The following is a 13603-nucleotide window of genomic DNA, read 5'->3' as shown; positions in this document are numbered from 1 at the left end:
AATTCAAAATGATCTGGACAAATTGGAGAAATGGTCTGTGTTAAACAGGATGAAGTTTAATAAAGACAAATGCAAAGTGCTCCACTTAGGAAGGAAAAATCAATTTCACACATACAGAATGGGAAAAGACTGTCTAGGAAGGAGTACGGCAGAAAGGGATCTAGGGGTTATAGTGGACCACAAGCTAAATATGAGTCAACAGTGTGATGCTGTTGCAAAAAAAGCAAACATGATTCTGGGATGCATTAACAGGTGTGTTGTGAGCAAGACACGAGAAGTCATTCTTCCGCTCTACTCTGCTCTGGTTAGGCCTCAGCTGGAGTATTGTGTCCAGTTCTGGGCACCGCATTTTAAAAAAGATGTCGAGAAATTGGAAAGGGTCCAAAGAAGAGCAACAAGAATGATTAAAGGTCTTGAGAACATGACCTATGAAGGAAGGCTGAAAGAACTGGGTTTGTTTAGTTTGGAAAAGAGAAGACTGAGAGGGGACATGATAGCAGTTTTCAGGTATCTAAAAGGGTGTCATGAGGAGGAGGGAGAGAACTTGTTCACCTTAGCCTCTAAGGATAGAACCAGGAACAATGGGTTTAAACTGCAGCAAGGGAGGTCTAGGTTGGACATTAGGAAAAAGTTCCTAACTGTCAGGGTGGTTAAACACTGGAACAAATTGCCTAGGGAGGTTGTGGAATCTCCGTCTCTGGAGATATTTAAGAGTAGGTTAGATAAATGTCTATCAGGGATGGTCTAGACAGTATTTGGTCCTGCCATGCGGGCAGGGGACTGGACTCGATGACCTCTCGAGGTCCCTTCCAGTCCTATAATCTATGAATCTATGAATCTATGAATCTATGAAAAGTTCCTGAAAACATCACAGAGCTGTTACTCCACAGTCGCTCTCGGATTCCCAAGAGGCTGTCAGCTGTTCTTTAAACTTGCTTTGTGTAACATGCCCTGCATAGTAGGAACGTGGCTCCTAACTGGGATGTATGCTGACCTATGTCCTCTGGGACTAGTTTTCTCCTTCTAGTTAATGAATCATATTCATGCTTTTCATGTGAAGGGATGATTTGTGTTTGTATCCCTTTGAAACATGCGCTGAGCCTCTGTCCCCCTTGCATGGTGGTGAGGTGTCTGACCTTTCAGGCCTGTGCAGCTTTATGCCTCTCATTAACTGTGAATTCTTGCCAGCTGTGCTAGTGTGTTAGCAAAAGGGATAAAACCATCCCCTTCCTGCCCCTCCCCCAACCCTCCACATTTTCCTCTTGGGTTCCCGAGGAACAGTAAATCAGAGATAAAAAGCCATCTGCCCTGGCATCCAGCCCTAGCACGCTCCTGATAAGCTTAGTACAGATGTGCTTCCCTCCTTTGGCAGGAAATGCTTTATTTAGCTCCCTGCAATGAAGGGTTGTCCTGTGGTTTTTTTTTTTGTTTTTTTTTCCTTCCGTTTAGTCCTATCTAGCCGGAGGAGAGGCCGAGTGGCCCAATAACATTCCTGCCACTAATCTAGCACTGTGCTCTTCAGAGTTCGGTACAAGCACTGAGCCACCACCACCTGTCAGGAAGGCATGTGGCATACTAATGGACTTGGCATGGATGGGACTGAGAGCCATACCCCGGAGTCCTAAAACTGGCTTGGCACTGACTTCCTATGTGGCCTTGTGCTCATGCTCAATGAGTGTCTGTATGGGTCCAAATTTCTAACTGGCTTCATGCCTGCTGACTAATTTAAAGGTTTCAGAGTAGCAGCCGTGTTAGTCTGTATCCGCAAAAAGAAGAACAGGAGTACTTGTCCACGAAAGCTTATGCTCTAATAAATTTGTTAGTCTCTAAGGTGCCACAAGTACTCCTGTTCTTCTTTTTGCGACTAATTTAAAGTCAGTTTAAGCAACTTGTACCACTTCAAACCTGATCTACACTAAAAGGTGGCTTGCCCCATTTTTACGGCACCAGTAGACCACAAGGGTCTGATTGGTTTCTGAAAGAGCATTTGTACGCTACTTCTGTCATTAAAACCTTAATGTGCTGGAGCCTGGCCTTTCTGCTGTCCGTGATAACTAGACTTCATTATGGAGACATGTCCTTTTCTTTCGTCTCTGAGCTGTCAAAGCTGCTCATTACAGCACTGCCAATCATTGTAGCAAATATATTTCAACCTTGTTCAGCTAACCGCAGGAAGTGATGGAGGTAATGTCTTTGGTGTGTCAGAGGATTGCAAATTGACTCTTAAAAGCTCAAGACTACAAAACTGAATTCCCTCTCTCTCCTCGCAGGTACATTCCACCCATGATCTGGGGGAAGAGTGGACATATCCAGACGGCTCTCTATGGGAAGATGGGGAGAGTGAGATCACCACATCCTTATGGACTTCGCAAGTACCTCACAATGTCAGATGGAGCGACAGCAACCTTTGACCTCTTTGAGCCCCTGGCTGAACACTGCATTAGAGGTTAGTCAAACAAACCACGTTGGAATGCATGGCTTTTGTCTGTCTGATTAGTGACTTGTCTAAATATTTGTTGAAGTACATTTGGAAAAATTACATTGCTGTCCTGGAGAAAGCCCCCAATCTTTCTGGCTAACTTTGACTCAATGGATGGGGGAGATGAGGACTCATAGCCCCCCAAATTGGCTATTGCTTACAAAATCCACACTGCTCTGTACCTATATATTGAACTTCAGAGCAGGGGCCCTAAAAGGTCAGTTACAGATATTTGGGAAAATCATGCTTCATGGCCTGTGGTGTCAGACTTGCACTTAGAACAGTAAAGGATGTGTTCTATATTCCCAAGATTAAATGACTCTAAAACTGACAGCTTGCATTGTAGAGCCTTACATCCTGGTGTGGATAGGAGGGAATTGAATTTGGGGTCTCTTTTTTAATAAACAAGAAGTTTCAGAAAATAAAATGGGATAGGTTAGCAATAACTCCATATTATGACGTATGCTCGGAGTTGCCCAAAGGGTCAAGGGTGTTGGCTTTCCTGGCTGTGGGTCAACCTTTACAAAAGCTCCCAAACAGTTAAAGTGCACAGATCAAGCCAAAACATTTAGCTGCTGCTATGGGAACTGTTGAGTCACAATGAAGTGGAAACACTTATTTAGATAGCAATCCTCAAGAACCATCATTAGTGACTGCACAAGCCAGATAACGTTGAGATAAAAAGTCAGTGCAGATCCCTGCTCTCTCTAGAGTGAGCAAAGGGGAATCTCTGTATTTACAGCACTCTAGAAGGGGAGGATCTTATCATAAAGCAGTTTTAAATTAAACTTTTTTTTCCAAAGTCATCCTGGACCCAAGATTGAATCTCCAAAAGAGGAGAACTTAAACAAGTGTAGGGTACAAAACAAGGTGATTCCAGACATCAGTGGGTAACTATATCTGTAGGATAGGAAGCTACTGCCCTAGTAAATCAGAAATCAATGAGCATCTTCATTTGACTAAAACATCATGCTGTCAGGGGGAACTCGACCTTTTGGCTCACTGGTACCAGCATGATTCTGTTGAACTTGGATTTCACTGAAACAATGTGAACGGCCTGTGGCTCTAATTGAGTCCTCAGAAAAGGATGTTTATTCTGTCTAATCAATTCAAAGGGGTTCTCTTCAGAAATAAACAGGATCTTCACTTTGTGGGGGGATGCTGCACAGTGACAATCGCTGTCATTCTGGTCCAGGTCATTTGTAGAGCTGGAGAGAAACTAATGGGAGGCAAAACTTTGCAGTAACTAGAGGCTGCCAGTGAGCATGATGTAGAACTAAAGCACTCTTGTTTGATAACTAGCGCTGCATGACAGTGTCTTGGGACCTCAATTACTGTGTTTGCTCACACACAAAGCACAGAAATGCATTAGCTGACTTTCCAGAAATGTAACCATGTGCTTGTCCACGTCAGAGCACGTCAAGCCCTTAGCTGGTCCTCTGAAAGATAATTAGGCTGTGGAACAAAGAAGCTGAATGGTGACAGTAGTTGGTCATGAGTTCTATGTCAGACAGGCCAAGTTCACTTAGGGGAATATTTTGACTGTAGGGTTTTTAGCTAGTAAGTAAGTATAGGTTCCCTCAAAGTAAGCAGAGACCTTTACTCCAGCAGTTTCACGTTGCTTTTGTCACTTAATCTTGGGGTTGATGAGAAGGTTTTGTTCAGTTATTGTAGAATAAATACTTCTGCTCAGGGCCGCCCAGAGGATTCAGGGGGCCTGGGGTCTTCGGTGGCAGGGGGCCCCCGCCGCCGAAGACCCGGCACTTCGGCGGGTCCCGGGGCGGAAGGACCCCCCGCCGCTGAACTGCCACTGAAGCCCCGGAGCGGAAGAAGCTCCGGGGGCCCATGCCCCACGAGAGTTTTCCGGGGCCCCCAGAGCGAATGAAGGACTCTGCTCCAGGGGCCCTGAAAAACTCTCGTGGGGGCCCCTGTGAGGCCTGGGGCAAATTGCCCCACTTGCCCCCCCGGGCGGCCCTGCTTCTGCTGTAGAAGCCTGCCTAGTCTAGACTACCCTAATCAGAGGATGTCTCACCATGTTGACATATGCAGGAAATAGTATTTCAGAACAAGATGTTTGTTCACAGGATATGGGGTGATAGCAGCTACACTTCTGTATCTCCTACCTCCACCTTATTTAACTTCTGTGAAAGCAAAACTAAAGTGAATAAATCTCTGATGTGTATCTACTTACAGTAGAGCTTCCAGTTTTTGGCCTAAATTGATTCCTCCAGTGAGCCTGGAGGGGACGGAGACTTAGTATCAATAATGTACCCTGGAAAAAACATCTTTCATTTCCCTTGAGGGGCATGCTGTCTGGTCTGTAGAATGGGGCAGCAGCAGACTTCAGAATTCTTGGAGAATTAGCAATCACAATAGATACTGGTAGGGGAAAATATTTAATGTGTATTGTCGAAAAAGCACTTGTTCCTAGCTGGTATAGAATTCTTGCCTCTAGGACAGGGGTTCTCAAACTTCATTGCACCACGACAGTGGTGACAACAAAAATTACTACATGACCCGTGGAGGAGGGGACCAAAGCCTAAGCCCACCCAAGCCCCGCCACCCCAGACAGGCCAAAGCTGAAGGGCTTCAGCCCCAGGAAGGGGGCCTGTAACCTGAGCCCTGCTGCCCAGGACGGAAGCCCTTGGGCTTTGGCTTCAGCCCTGGGCGATGGGGCTTTAGCTTTGGCCCAGGGCCCCCAACAAGTCCAAGGCAGCACTGGCGACCCTATTAAAATGGGGTTGAGACCCATTTTGGGGTCCCGACACACAGTTTGAGAATCGCTGCTCTAGGAATTGTCTGTAGAACTGCTGATGCAAACTTTCAATAAGTCGCTCAAGAAATTCTGTGCAGCTCCCTTTTCAGTAACAGTTGCATGCTTGTATTTTTTTTGCACTTAACAGTTTTGCCACCCCACCTCATACTAGGCTAACTTCAGTTTTATTTGCTTGGTAGCAAAGTCATGTTCTAGCTGTCCTTATATCAAAGCTTTCCCATTGACTTGAAATAGAATGTTCCTAAAAACCTGCTTAATTAAATGTCACTTCAACCTGCACCTGAGCTTTGTCTTATTTCTCCCATTTATTAAATGTGCAGAGGATGTCACAATGGTCATCTGCCCTGGAATCGCTAATCACAGCGAGAAGCAGTACATCCGTACCTTTGTTGATTATGCCCAGAAAAATGGTTATAGGTGTGCTGTCTTGAATCATCTGGGAGCTCTGCCAAATATTGAGCTCACTTCTCCACGCATGTTCACATATGGTAAGTACTCCTCAGCTTTTCTAACTCATTTTCTAGAAGTTAATTGGTTTCTGAGGGTCCCCAAAGTTAGGAAAACTAGTCCTGGCTTCTCTTAGTTGAGGGAGAGAGAGTACATACTGAGGAGCAGTTGTGGCTGTCATGATTGCTTAAACCTGGAAAGATATTGAAAGGCAGGGGGATGAAGGGAGAAGAAGAGTGTAGAATCTCATGTTCGAGGTATGGTAGGTTATCCTAGGAAGGTATTCTCCTTGAGAGGTCTTGGAATATGTCATGTAACATGGTGAGCTGCCTAGGAAGGTCAGGTTCCTTTACGTAGCCTGGTATATCCCCATCCTGGGAAGAAAGATGGAAGAAATAGAGTACTGGCCCTGAATGAGAAGTGAATGCCAGGGAAAGCTCAGGTAATTCTGTGTCTTGCTGAATAAGTGACAGTACCATGCTGGCTTGAATTTCATGGGCCTACTTTTTGGGTGTGGGAAGTTTCAGCCTTCTCAGACTAAGGGAACAAGGGGCTTATCAGCATCTCTCCAGTGATGACATGCCAGCTATCCTCGGCTATGATAGCTGATTGTAGTTCGAACCCATGCTTAAACAGGTACAGCTATTTTAATTCTTAATTGCTCATCTGTAACATGATCTCTCAAGAATGGAAGCATCTCCTAAGATTCGTTACCCAGGAATGTTGTGCAGGCAGTTCAGTAACAGCATTCACTGCCTCGGCCTAGCTTGTATGACATGATCTCCTTGACTTGGCTCAGTTTTCTTTTGTACCCTTTTTATTGCAAACATTTGGCACGGTGGGAATGAATGGAGATGCTCCATACATAGTGCTAGAGTGGAGGGTTATCAGTTTGTCTAAAACCCCTGTATCAGATTTCATTTTAGGTTGGAATTTACAGGGGCAGCTCTGTTTTTTGCCGCCCCAAGCACAGCAGTCAGGCAGCCTTCGGCGGCGTTTCTGCGGGAGGTCCGCTGGTCAGGCGGATTCGGCAGCGGTTCTAATTTCAGGCCTAATAACTCCTGAGCCTGAATTGGTCAGAATGGTGGCTAATAGCAGGAACATGTAGTGAAATGAAAATAGTAATCTCATAACATTTAAATAGCTGGTAGATAGATCTATCTAGGCTCATTACAACTCTGCCTAGCGAGGCTTACAAATCAAGGCCATATTCTTTAAACATGCAGTTCTATCTTCAGCTACTGTCAAATCTGAGAAGCCTTAAAGAGGGTCTAGTCCAGGAGTTATCCAAAGTTTACTGAAGATCATGGCACTCTTTGCCTTGACTCCACTGGGTTTGAGCTCGGACCCCAAGGTGATATTCTCTAGTGCAGCACTAGAGACGTGGCTCTTTATTTCTTCTTACAGTCTTGCAAAGGGCAAGGAATGCCCAGCATTTCCTCAAGATGGTGCAGAAAAATAACTTCATTTAAAGAGTGCCCTGCCAAACAGCGAGCCAGGCAAGTCTAATAAATTCAGGAATGTAGACTTTCTTCTGACTCCAAGCCAAATAGGCCAGCATCCTTGTAGGAATTCAGCGACAGCTAAAATATCGTTTGGGAAGAGGATAACCTAAATCAGGGACCTTTTGAATTATTCATCCCATAGACCAGGCCTGACCTGTTGCTACTTCGGTTTCAGGTTTCTGAAGCTGTTGCTCGCAGCCCTCAAGTCAAATGGTCAGAAATTATTTTGACGGCTGGCTTCTTCTAGAGCAGTGTTTCTCAAACTTGGGACGCTGCTTGTGTAGGGAAAGCNGAGGCAAAGTGTTTCTCAAACGTGGGACGCTGCTTGTGTAGGGAAAGCCCCTGGCGGGCCGGGCCGGTTTGTTTACCTGCAGCGTCCGCAGGTCCGGCCGATCGCGGCTCCCACTGGCTGTGGTTCGCTGCTCCAGGCCAATGGGAGCTGCTGGAAGCGGCGCGGGCTGAGGGACGTACTGGCTGCTGCTTCCAGCAGCTCCCATTGGCCTGGAGCAGTGAACCGCGGCCAGTGGGAGCCGCGATCGGCCGAACCTGCGGACGGGGCAGGTAAACAAACCGTCCCGGCCCGCCAGGGGCTTTCCCTACACAAGCGGCGTCCCAAGTTTGGGAAACACTGTTCTAGAGGAAACCAATGCAGCCCTGCATTTGTCATCCTGAGGAGAAACTGCTCATTAAGAATGTTAACACTGCAAAGTATTCTAAATCTGCCAAAACCGGACACAGCCGCAAAGCTTGCCAAGTTGAAATAGCAGGTTCTTTAAAAATCCTAGCGAATTCTGAGCACTACAGTACACTTAGCTAGTCAAAAACCAACCTGATAATGTGTCAAAAATGACCGTGCTGATTGGAGTGGAGCAGTATTAGGGTTTATCTGCAAGGTGGGGTAATGCACTCTATGGAAATGTGATTTCTAAAGGGCACTAATGCGTTGTGCATTAATTGGGCCATGTAGACCCTGCTAGTGTGCACTGAAGATTTCCCCAGTGCACTGCAACATACTACTGTTTCAAACAGCAGTATGTAAAAGTGCACCAGCAGGGTCTGTGTGGTGTAATAAATGTGCACCATGTTAGTGTGCTTTAGAAATCACTCCCCCCCCCACCCCCAGAGAGTACATTATTAGACAAGACCTTAGAGTTGAACATAAATGGATTTTAAACAAAAATTATTTGGATGTGCATTGAAGGGCAGGCCTTGGGTTAGAACTGTAGTGCTGTGGCCCCTGGAGCAGTGAGGAGTTCTTCAGTTAAGCACAGCGGCTACTGACTTTACATTGGGTCAGTGTTGGACTTCAGTTCCTCTTGTTGTTTGGGTTTCAGGTTTTAACTGAGTGGCTCACGGATGCAGTGTCCTGATATATTCTGGCTTTGGCAGTGGTCCTTTTTCTCTGGAGAAATAGGAAGATGTTCCACTAGTTTTAAGAGGTGCAGGGAGGAGCTGCTGAGATTTGTGAAGTATTACTGGCTGATGGAAAAACAGCCCTAACAAATGGTGTTTCAGAAGGGTACACGGAGGTGTTGCCAGTAACTCAGTCAATCTGAGTGCCAGAAACCCCCCTGGAGGCAGGTGAAACTCGCTTAAATCCTGAGCAGGCCACAATGATCTGTTTCTAATGCACTTTAAGTGAGGCAGACCTGTTGGTTCTTGCCAGCTTCTGTCTCATTCGTAATAAGGCCTTTGCATGCCCAGCCTTTAGCTAGCAGAATGCCTGTTGCCTCCCTTAGGCAGTGATTCAGGAGAGGATCCGGCACACCCCTCAACTTCGCTGGAGGCCCTGGCCTGCTATTTCTTCCTGTTAGAGGTTCTCTCTTCTCTAGCTCAATTGTGCTACCATGAGAGCAGGGATTGGGAACGTGTGGTAAATACTAGCCTGAGAGCTCAGCCTGTTAGCCAAAGAGATGCATGCAGCTGTGTCCCTTCCCTGAAACTGCAAAGAATTAAAAGGTCTAACGGGCTGTGGCTCTGCCTCAGAGTGAATCCATTCAAAATGGGGTATGTAGGGCTGGTCTAACGAGTATCTGACACGGGGGCGGAGGGAACAGAGGAAAGGGTGAAGGAGGACGAGACAGAAAATGGGGAGAGGAGATCTTCTGCTGGTTGGTCTCCATCATCTCGGTCTCAGTCACTGGCTACACCCCAGTAGGGGGTGACGGGAATATCCATAGAGCAACACAAGTTTATCTAAACACCCTATTCTAGGTTCTCTCCAAAGATTCCAGTCTCAAAGCAAAGTGCCCAAATGCTGGCTTCCCACTACCATTCTAGCTACAGATCTAGGCATCTGTTTGCTCTACCAAAGGCAGGGAACACAACACAGAGTGCCCAGCTCACTTCTATCTGAATATACCCAGAAGTGACCTGAAGAAGAGCTCCGTGTAACCTCGAAAGCTTGTCTCTCTCACCAACAGCAGTTGGTCCAGTGAAAGATATTACCTCACCTACCTTGTCTCTTTAATACCCTGGGACCAACACAGCTACAACACCACTGCGGGTACCCAAAAGTGACTGTTGTAACTGCATCAGGAAGGCAGGCTGTAACAGATTCTGCCTTCCATAGGTACTTGTCATGAGATCACCCCATGTACAGGGCACTCATAACAATACTTAACACTCTTCAGCCACACCTTTCAAAATGCTTGCGAAAGGAAAGGCTGTATTTCCCAAACAGAGCAACTGAGATCGAGATGAAGTGACTCGCTTAATGCTGATAAATAGTATAGTCAATTGTTTGACAACACTTGGGTTTGTTATGAAATATACGCAAGAGACCAAATAACCAATGTCAGTCAAGTTCATTGCTAGAAGCCAATAATAATATAGTACAGGAAAATGGTCTCTGGGAAGCTGTCTCATGCCGCATTCACCTTATGCAGAAGATGTGGTCCCAAAGTTATGCATTTCAGCTGGTAGTATTTATAGGATGATTTTACAAGTTACATATTTCCTTACAAGTCACTAAAACTCAGCCCATCAGTTTGTCCCAGTTCCTTAACTTGTTGTTTTGTTCCTTTCTGTATCTTTGTTTTAGATCAGGGGTCGGCAACGTTCGGCACGCGGCTCGCCAGAGTAAGCACCCTGGCGGGCCGGGCCAGTTTTATTTACCTGCTGACGTGGCAGGTTCGGCCGATCGCCGCCCCCTCTGGCCGCGGTTCGCCGTCCCGGGCCAATGGGGGCAGCGAGAAGCCGCGGCCAGCACATCGCTCGCCCGCGCCGCTTTCCGCCACCCCCATTGGTTCGGGACGGCGAACCGCGGCGAGTGGGGGCCGCGATTGGCCGAACCTGCCGCATCAGCAGGTAAATAAAACTGGCCCGGCCCGCCAGGGTGCTTACCCTGGCGAGTCGCGTGCCGAACTTTGCCGACCCCTGTTTTAGATACTAGAATTTCAGGTGCTGGTCCATGAAGGTACCTTCTAGGTTTGTACCAGGGTAGAACAATCATACACCGTAGAACCTCAGCGTTACGAACTGACAGTCAACCACACACCTCATTTGGAACTCAAAGTACACAATCAGGAAACAACAGAGACCATAAAAATAAGAAGCAAATACAGTACAGTTCTGTGTTTAAATGTAAACTACTAAAAAGAAATAAAGGGAAAGCAGCATTTTTCTTAGTCACAATACAGATTCAAAGCTGTATTAAGTCAGTGTTCAGTTGTAAACTTTTGATAGAACAACCATAAGATTTTGTTCAGAGTTACGAACTTTTCAGAGTTACGACCAACCTCCATTCTGTCTTCTTCCTTTGGGGTATTCCAGTACTGACCTATGAGAATACCTCCCATGTCCTGATCCTGACAGCTTTCCTGTCTACTTAAGCCAAAGCTTACTTTGGCTAATGCAAGGTGTTATGGGATACTTAACATAAGTGAAAAGGATTATAGGAAAGGTATAGGCCAGTTTAGGCTACATAACTGCTATATTATTGTGCTTAATGCATACTAATATATGTGGTGCAGATAACACAATAATAATGATTTTTATACACATATATGCTATCTAGCATATATTTGTCAACAATTGAGATCACAGCAGGTGAGTTGCAGAGCCCAGAATAAAATCACAGGTCTCCTTAATCCCAATCCTGTGCGCTAATCATGAGATCAGCCTTTACCTTAAACAAAGAACTGAGTCTTTACCTTTAAATAAAGGAATAGAAACACCGGGACTAGAACACAAGTTGTCTGAGATTTGTTGAAGTCAGCCTCTCCCTCCCCATCTGGAAATAATTAAATTAAGTTTGAATTTGGGCATGACCGTGGGGGATGGGGAGGGAAGAGGAGGGCAGATGGTTAGTGATCAAAATGTGGCATTTGAAAGACTCTTTAATCTGGTATTGAAGATTCCTCCAGCTGCTGAGGATGATGTCACAGTCAGTCCAGACTGCAGCAAATAGGTCATTCTTCCTGGAGAGCAGCATATGTGAACTTGAGCATGAATGCTACTCTCTTCATGCACTCTCCTGTCTGAATCAAAGGGGAATGTATGCGCTGGTGGCAGTGCAAATCATTAAAGGATACTGTTCCTGAAAACTGAAAGCTCTTCCATTCAACTAGCAAATGGGGAAGTGATATTCCTGGATCTGTAGGATAGGACGAGACATATGGCCCATCCACAAATACTATTAGCAAATATCTCCAACAGCCCGAGATGGGACACTAGAGGGGGAGGACTCCTCAGTTACTACAGAGAATTCTTTCCGAGGTGTGTATCTGGTGGGTCTTGCCCATGAGCTCAGGGTCTAACTGGTCACCATATTTGAGTTAGGAAGAAATTTGCCTCCAGGGTCAGATTGGCAGAGACCCTGAGGTTGGTGTTTTTTTTGTTTTTGTTTTTTTGCTTTCCTCTGCAGTGTGGGGCATGGGTCAGTTGCTGGTTTGAACTAGAATACAGTAGAACCTCAGAGTTACGAATTGACCAGTCAACCACACACCTCATTTGGAACTGGCAGTGCGCAATCAGTCAATGGCAGAGACAAAAAAAAAAAAAAAAAGGACAGTACTTTGTTAAACATAAACTACAAAAAAAAAGGGAAAGCAGCATTTTTCTTCTGCATAGTAAAGTTTCAAAGCTGTATTAAGTCAATGTTCAGTTGTAAACTTTTGAAAGAACAACCATAACGTTTTGTTCAGAGTTACGAACAACCTCCATTTCCAAGGTGTTTGTAACGTGAGGTTCTACTGTAAATGGTGGATTTCTGTAACTTGAAATCTCTAAATCAATATTTGAAGACTTCAGTAACTCAGCCAGTTGTTATGAGCTTATTACAGGAGTGAGTGGGTCAGGCTCTGTGGCCTGCAACGTGCAGGAGGTCAGCCTAGATCAGGAGTCGGCAACCTTTGGCAGGCGGCTCGCCAGGGTAAGCACCCTGGTGGGCCGGGCCGGTTTGTTTACCTGCCGCGTCTGCAGGTTCGGCCAATCGTGGCTCCCACTGGCTGCGGTTCGCCGTCCCAGGCCAATGGGGGCGGCGGGCAGCAGCGGCCAGCACATCCCTCGGCCTGCACCACTTCCCGCCACCCCCATTGGTCCGGTGTGGCCGACATGATCAAGATGATCCCTTCTGACCTTAAAGTCTGTGAGTGTGAGTACTTTCTGTAGCAAGTGCTCGTGTGTATGTTCTAAACCTTAAGGCTTGAGTCAGAAGAGAGCTCCATCTTCTAGACAATTACACTTACCCTTCTGCTTAGACATCAGGTGAGAGCAAAATCTCTATAGTGAACACTTGAGTTCAGGAAAACTAATATATTTTTTGGGGGATAGACATAGGAGACATCTTATCAAAGTACTATTTTGTGTGTCCCATCTTACTGGGAGATAGAACAAGCAAGTCAGTCTATCTGCTCCATTAGGTATAACTCCAGAGTTATTCGTCATAGTCCCGTAAGACCTTTTGTTATGTTACCCAGCTTGTAACTTCCATCTTCTAAGTAATGTCTCTATCTTCAGTGGAAGGAAAGGAGATGACCCTATTATTCCCGTTCCTTCATTCAGCTCTAATCAAATACAAAATGAATTCAGTCTTGCTATTTCTGAAATGCTGAGTATAGCAAGATACCCTACTCCAAAGACCGTACCAGTTGAAACTGACCTTGGGATCCTTTGTGCTGAAAGGTTTGCTAGTGGGGTTAGTCTATTCCCCTGCATTATAGGTAGCATCTAGGGCTGTTTTTGTATATGGGAAAACTCGTACAGTGACATGTTGGCCTCCATGCTTTGCCCTTTGTGCATGAATCTAGGTCAGGGGTTGGCAACGTTCGGCACGCGGCTCGCCAGGGTAAGCATCCTAGCGGGCCGGGCCAGTTTATTTACCTGATGACGCGGCAGGTTCGGCCGATCGCGGCCCCCACTGGCCGCGGTTCGCCGTCCCGGGCCAATGGGGGC

The 13603-nt window shown here is 46.1% G+C and overlaps 1 protein-coding gene across 3 annotated transcripts in view; it reads left to right on the top strand.

The window, feature by feature from the left end:
• ABHD2 (abhydrolase domain containing 2, acylglycerol lipase) overlaps positions 1-13603 on the top strand; it is a 69433-nt gene that overhangs the window by 35432 nt on the left and 20398 nt on the right. For all 3 annotated transcript variants that reach the window (XM_034782909.1, XM_034782910.1, XM_034782911.1), the window contains 2 exons: positions 2271-2446; positions 5576-5743. In XM_034782909.1, coding sequence (XP_034638800.1) covers positions 2271-2446; positions 5576-5743 — 344 coding nt within the window. The remainder of the gene's footprint in view (positions 1-2270; positions 2447-5575; positions 5744-13603) is intronic.

Source organism: Trachemys scripta, chromosome 10 (genome assembly GCF_013100865.1).
Source record: "Trachemys scripta elegans isolate TJP31775 chromosome 10, CAS_Tse_1.0, whole genome shotgun sequence".
Taxonomy (NCBI): Eukaryota; Metazoa; Chordata; order Testudines; family Emydidae; genus Trachemys; species Trachemys scripta.
The sequence above is the reverse complement of the archived record's forward strand: the minus strand, read 5'-3'. Positions and strand labels throughout refer to the sequence as shown.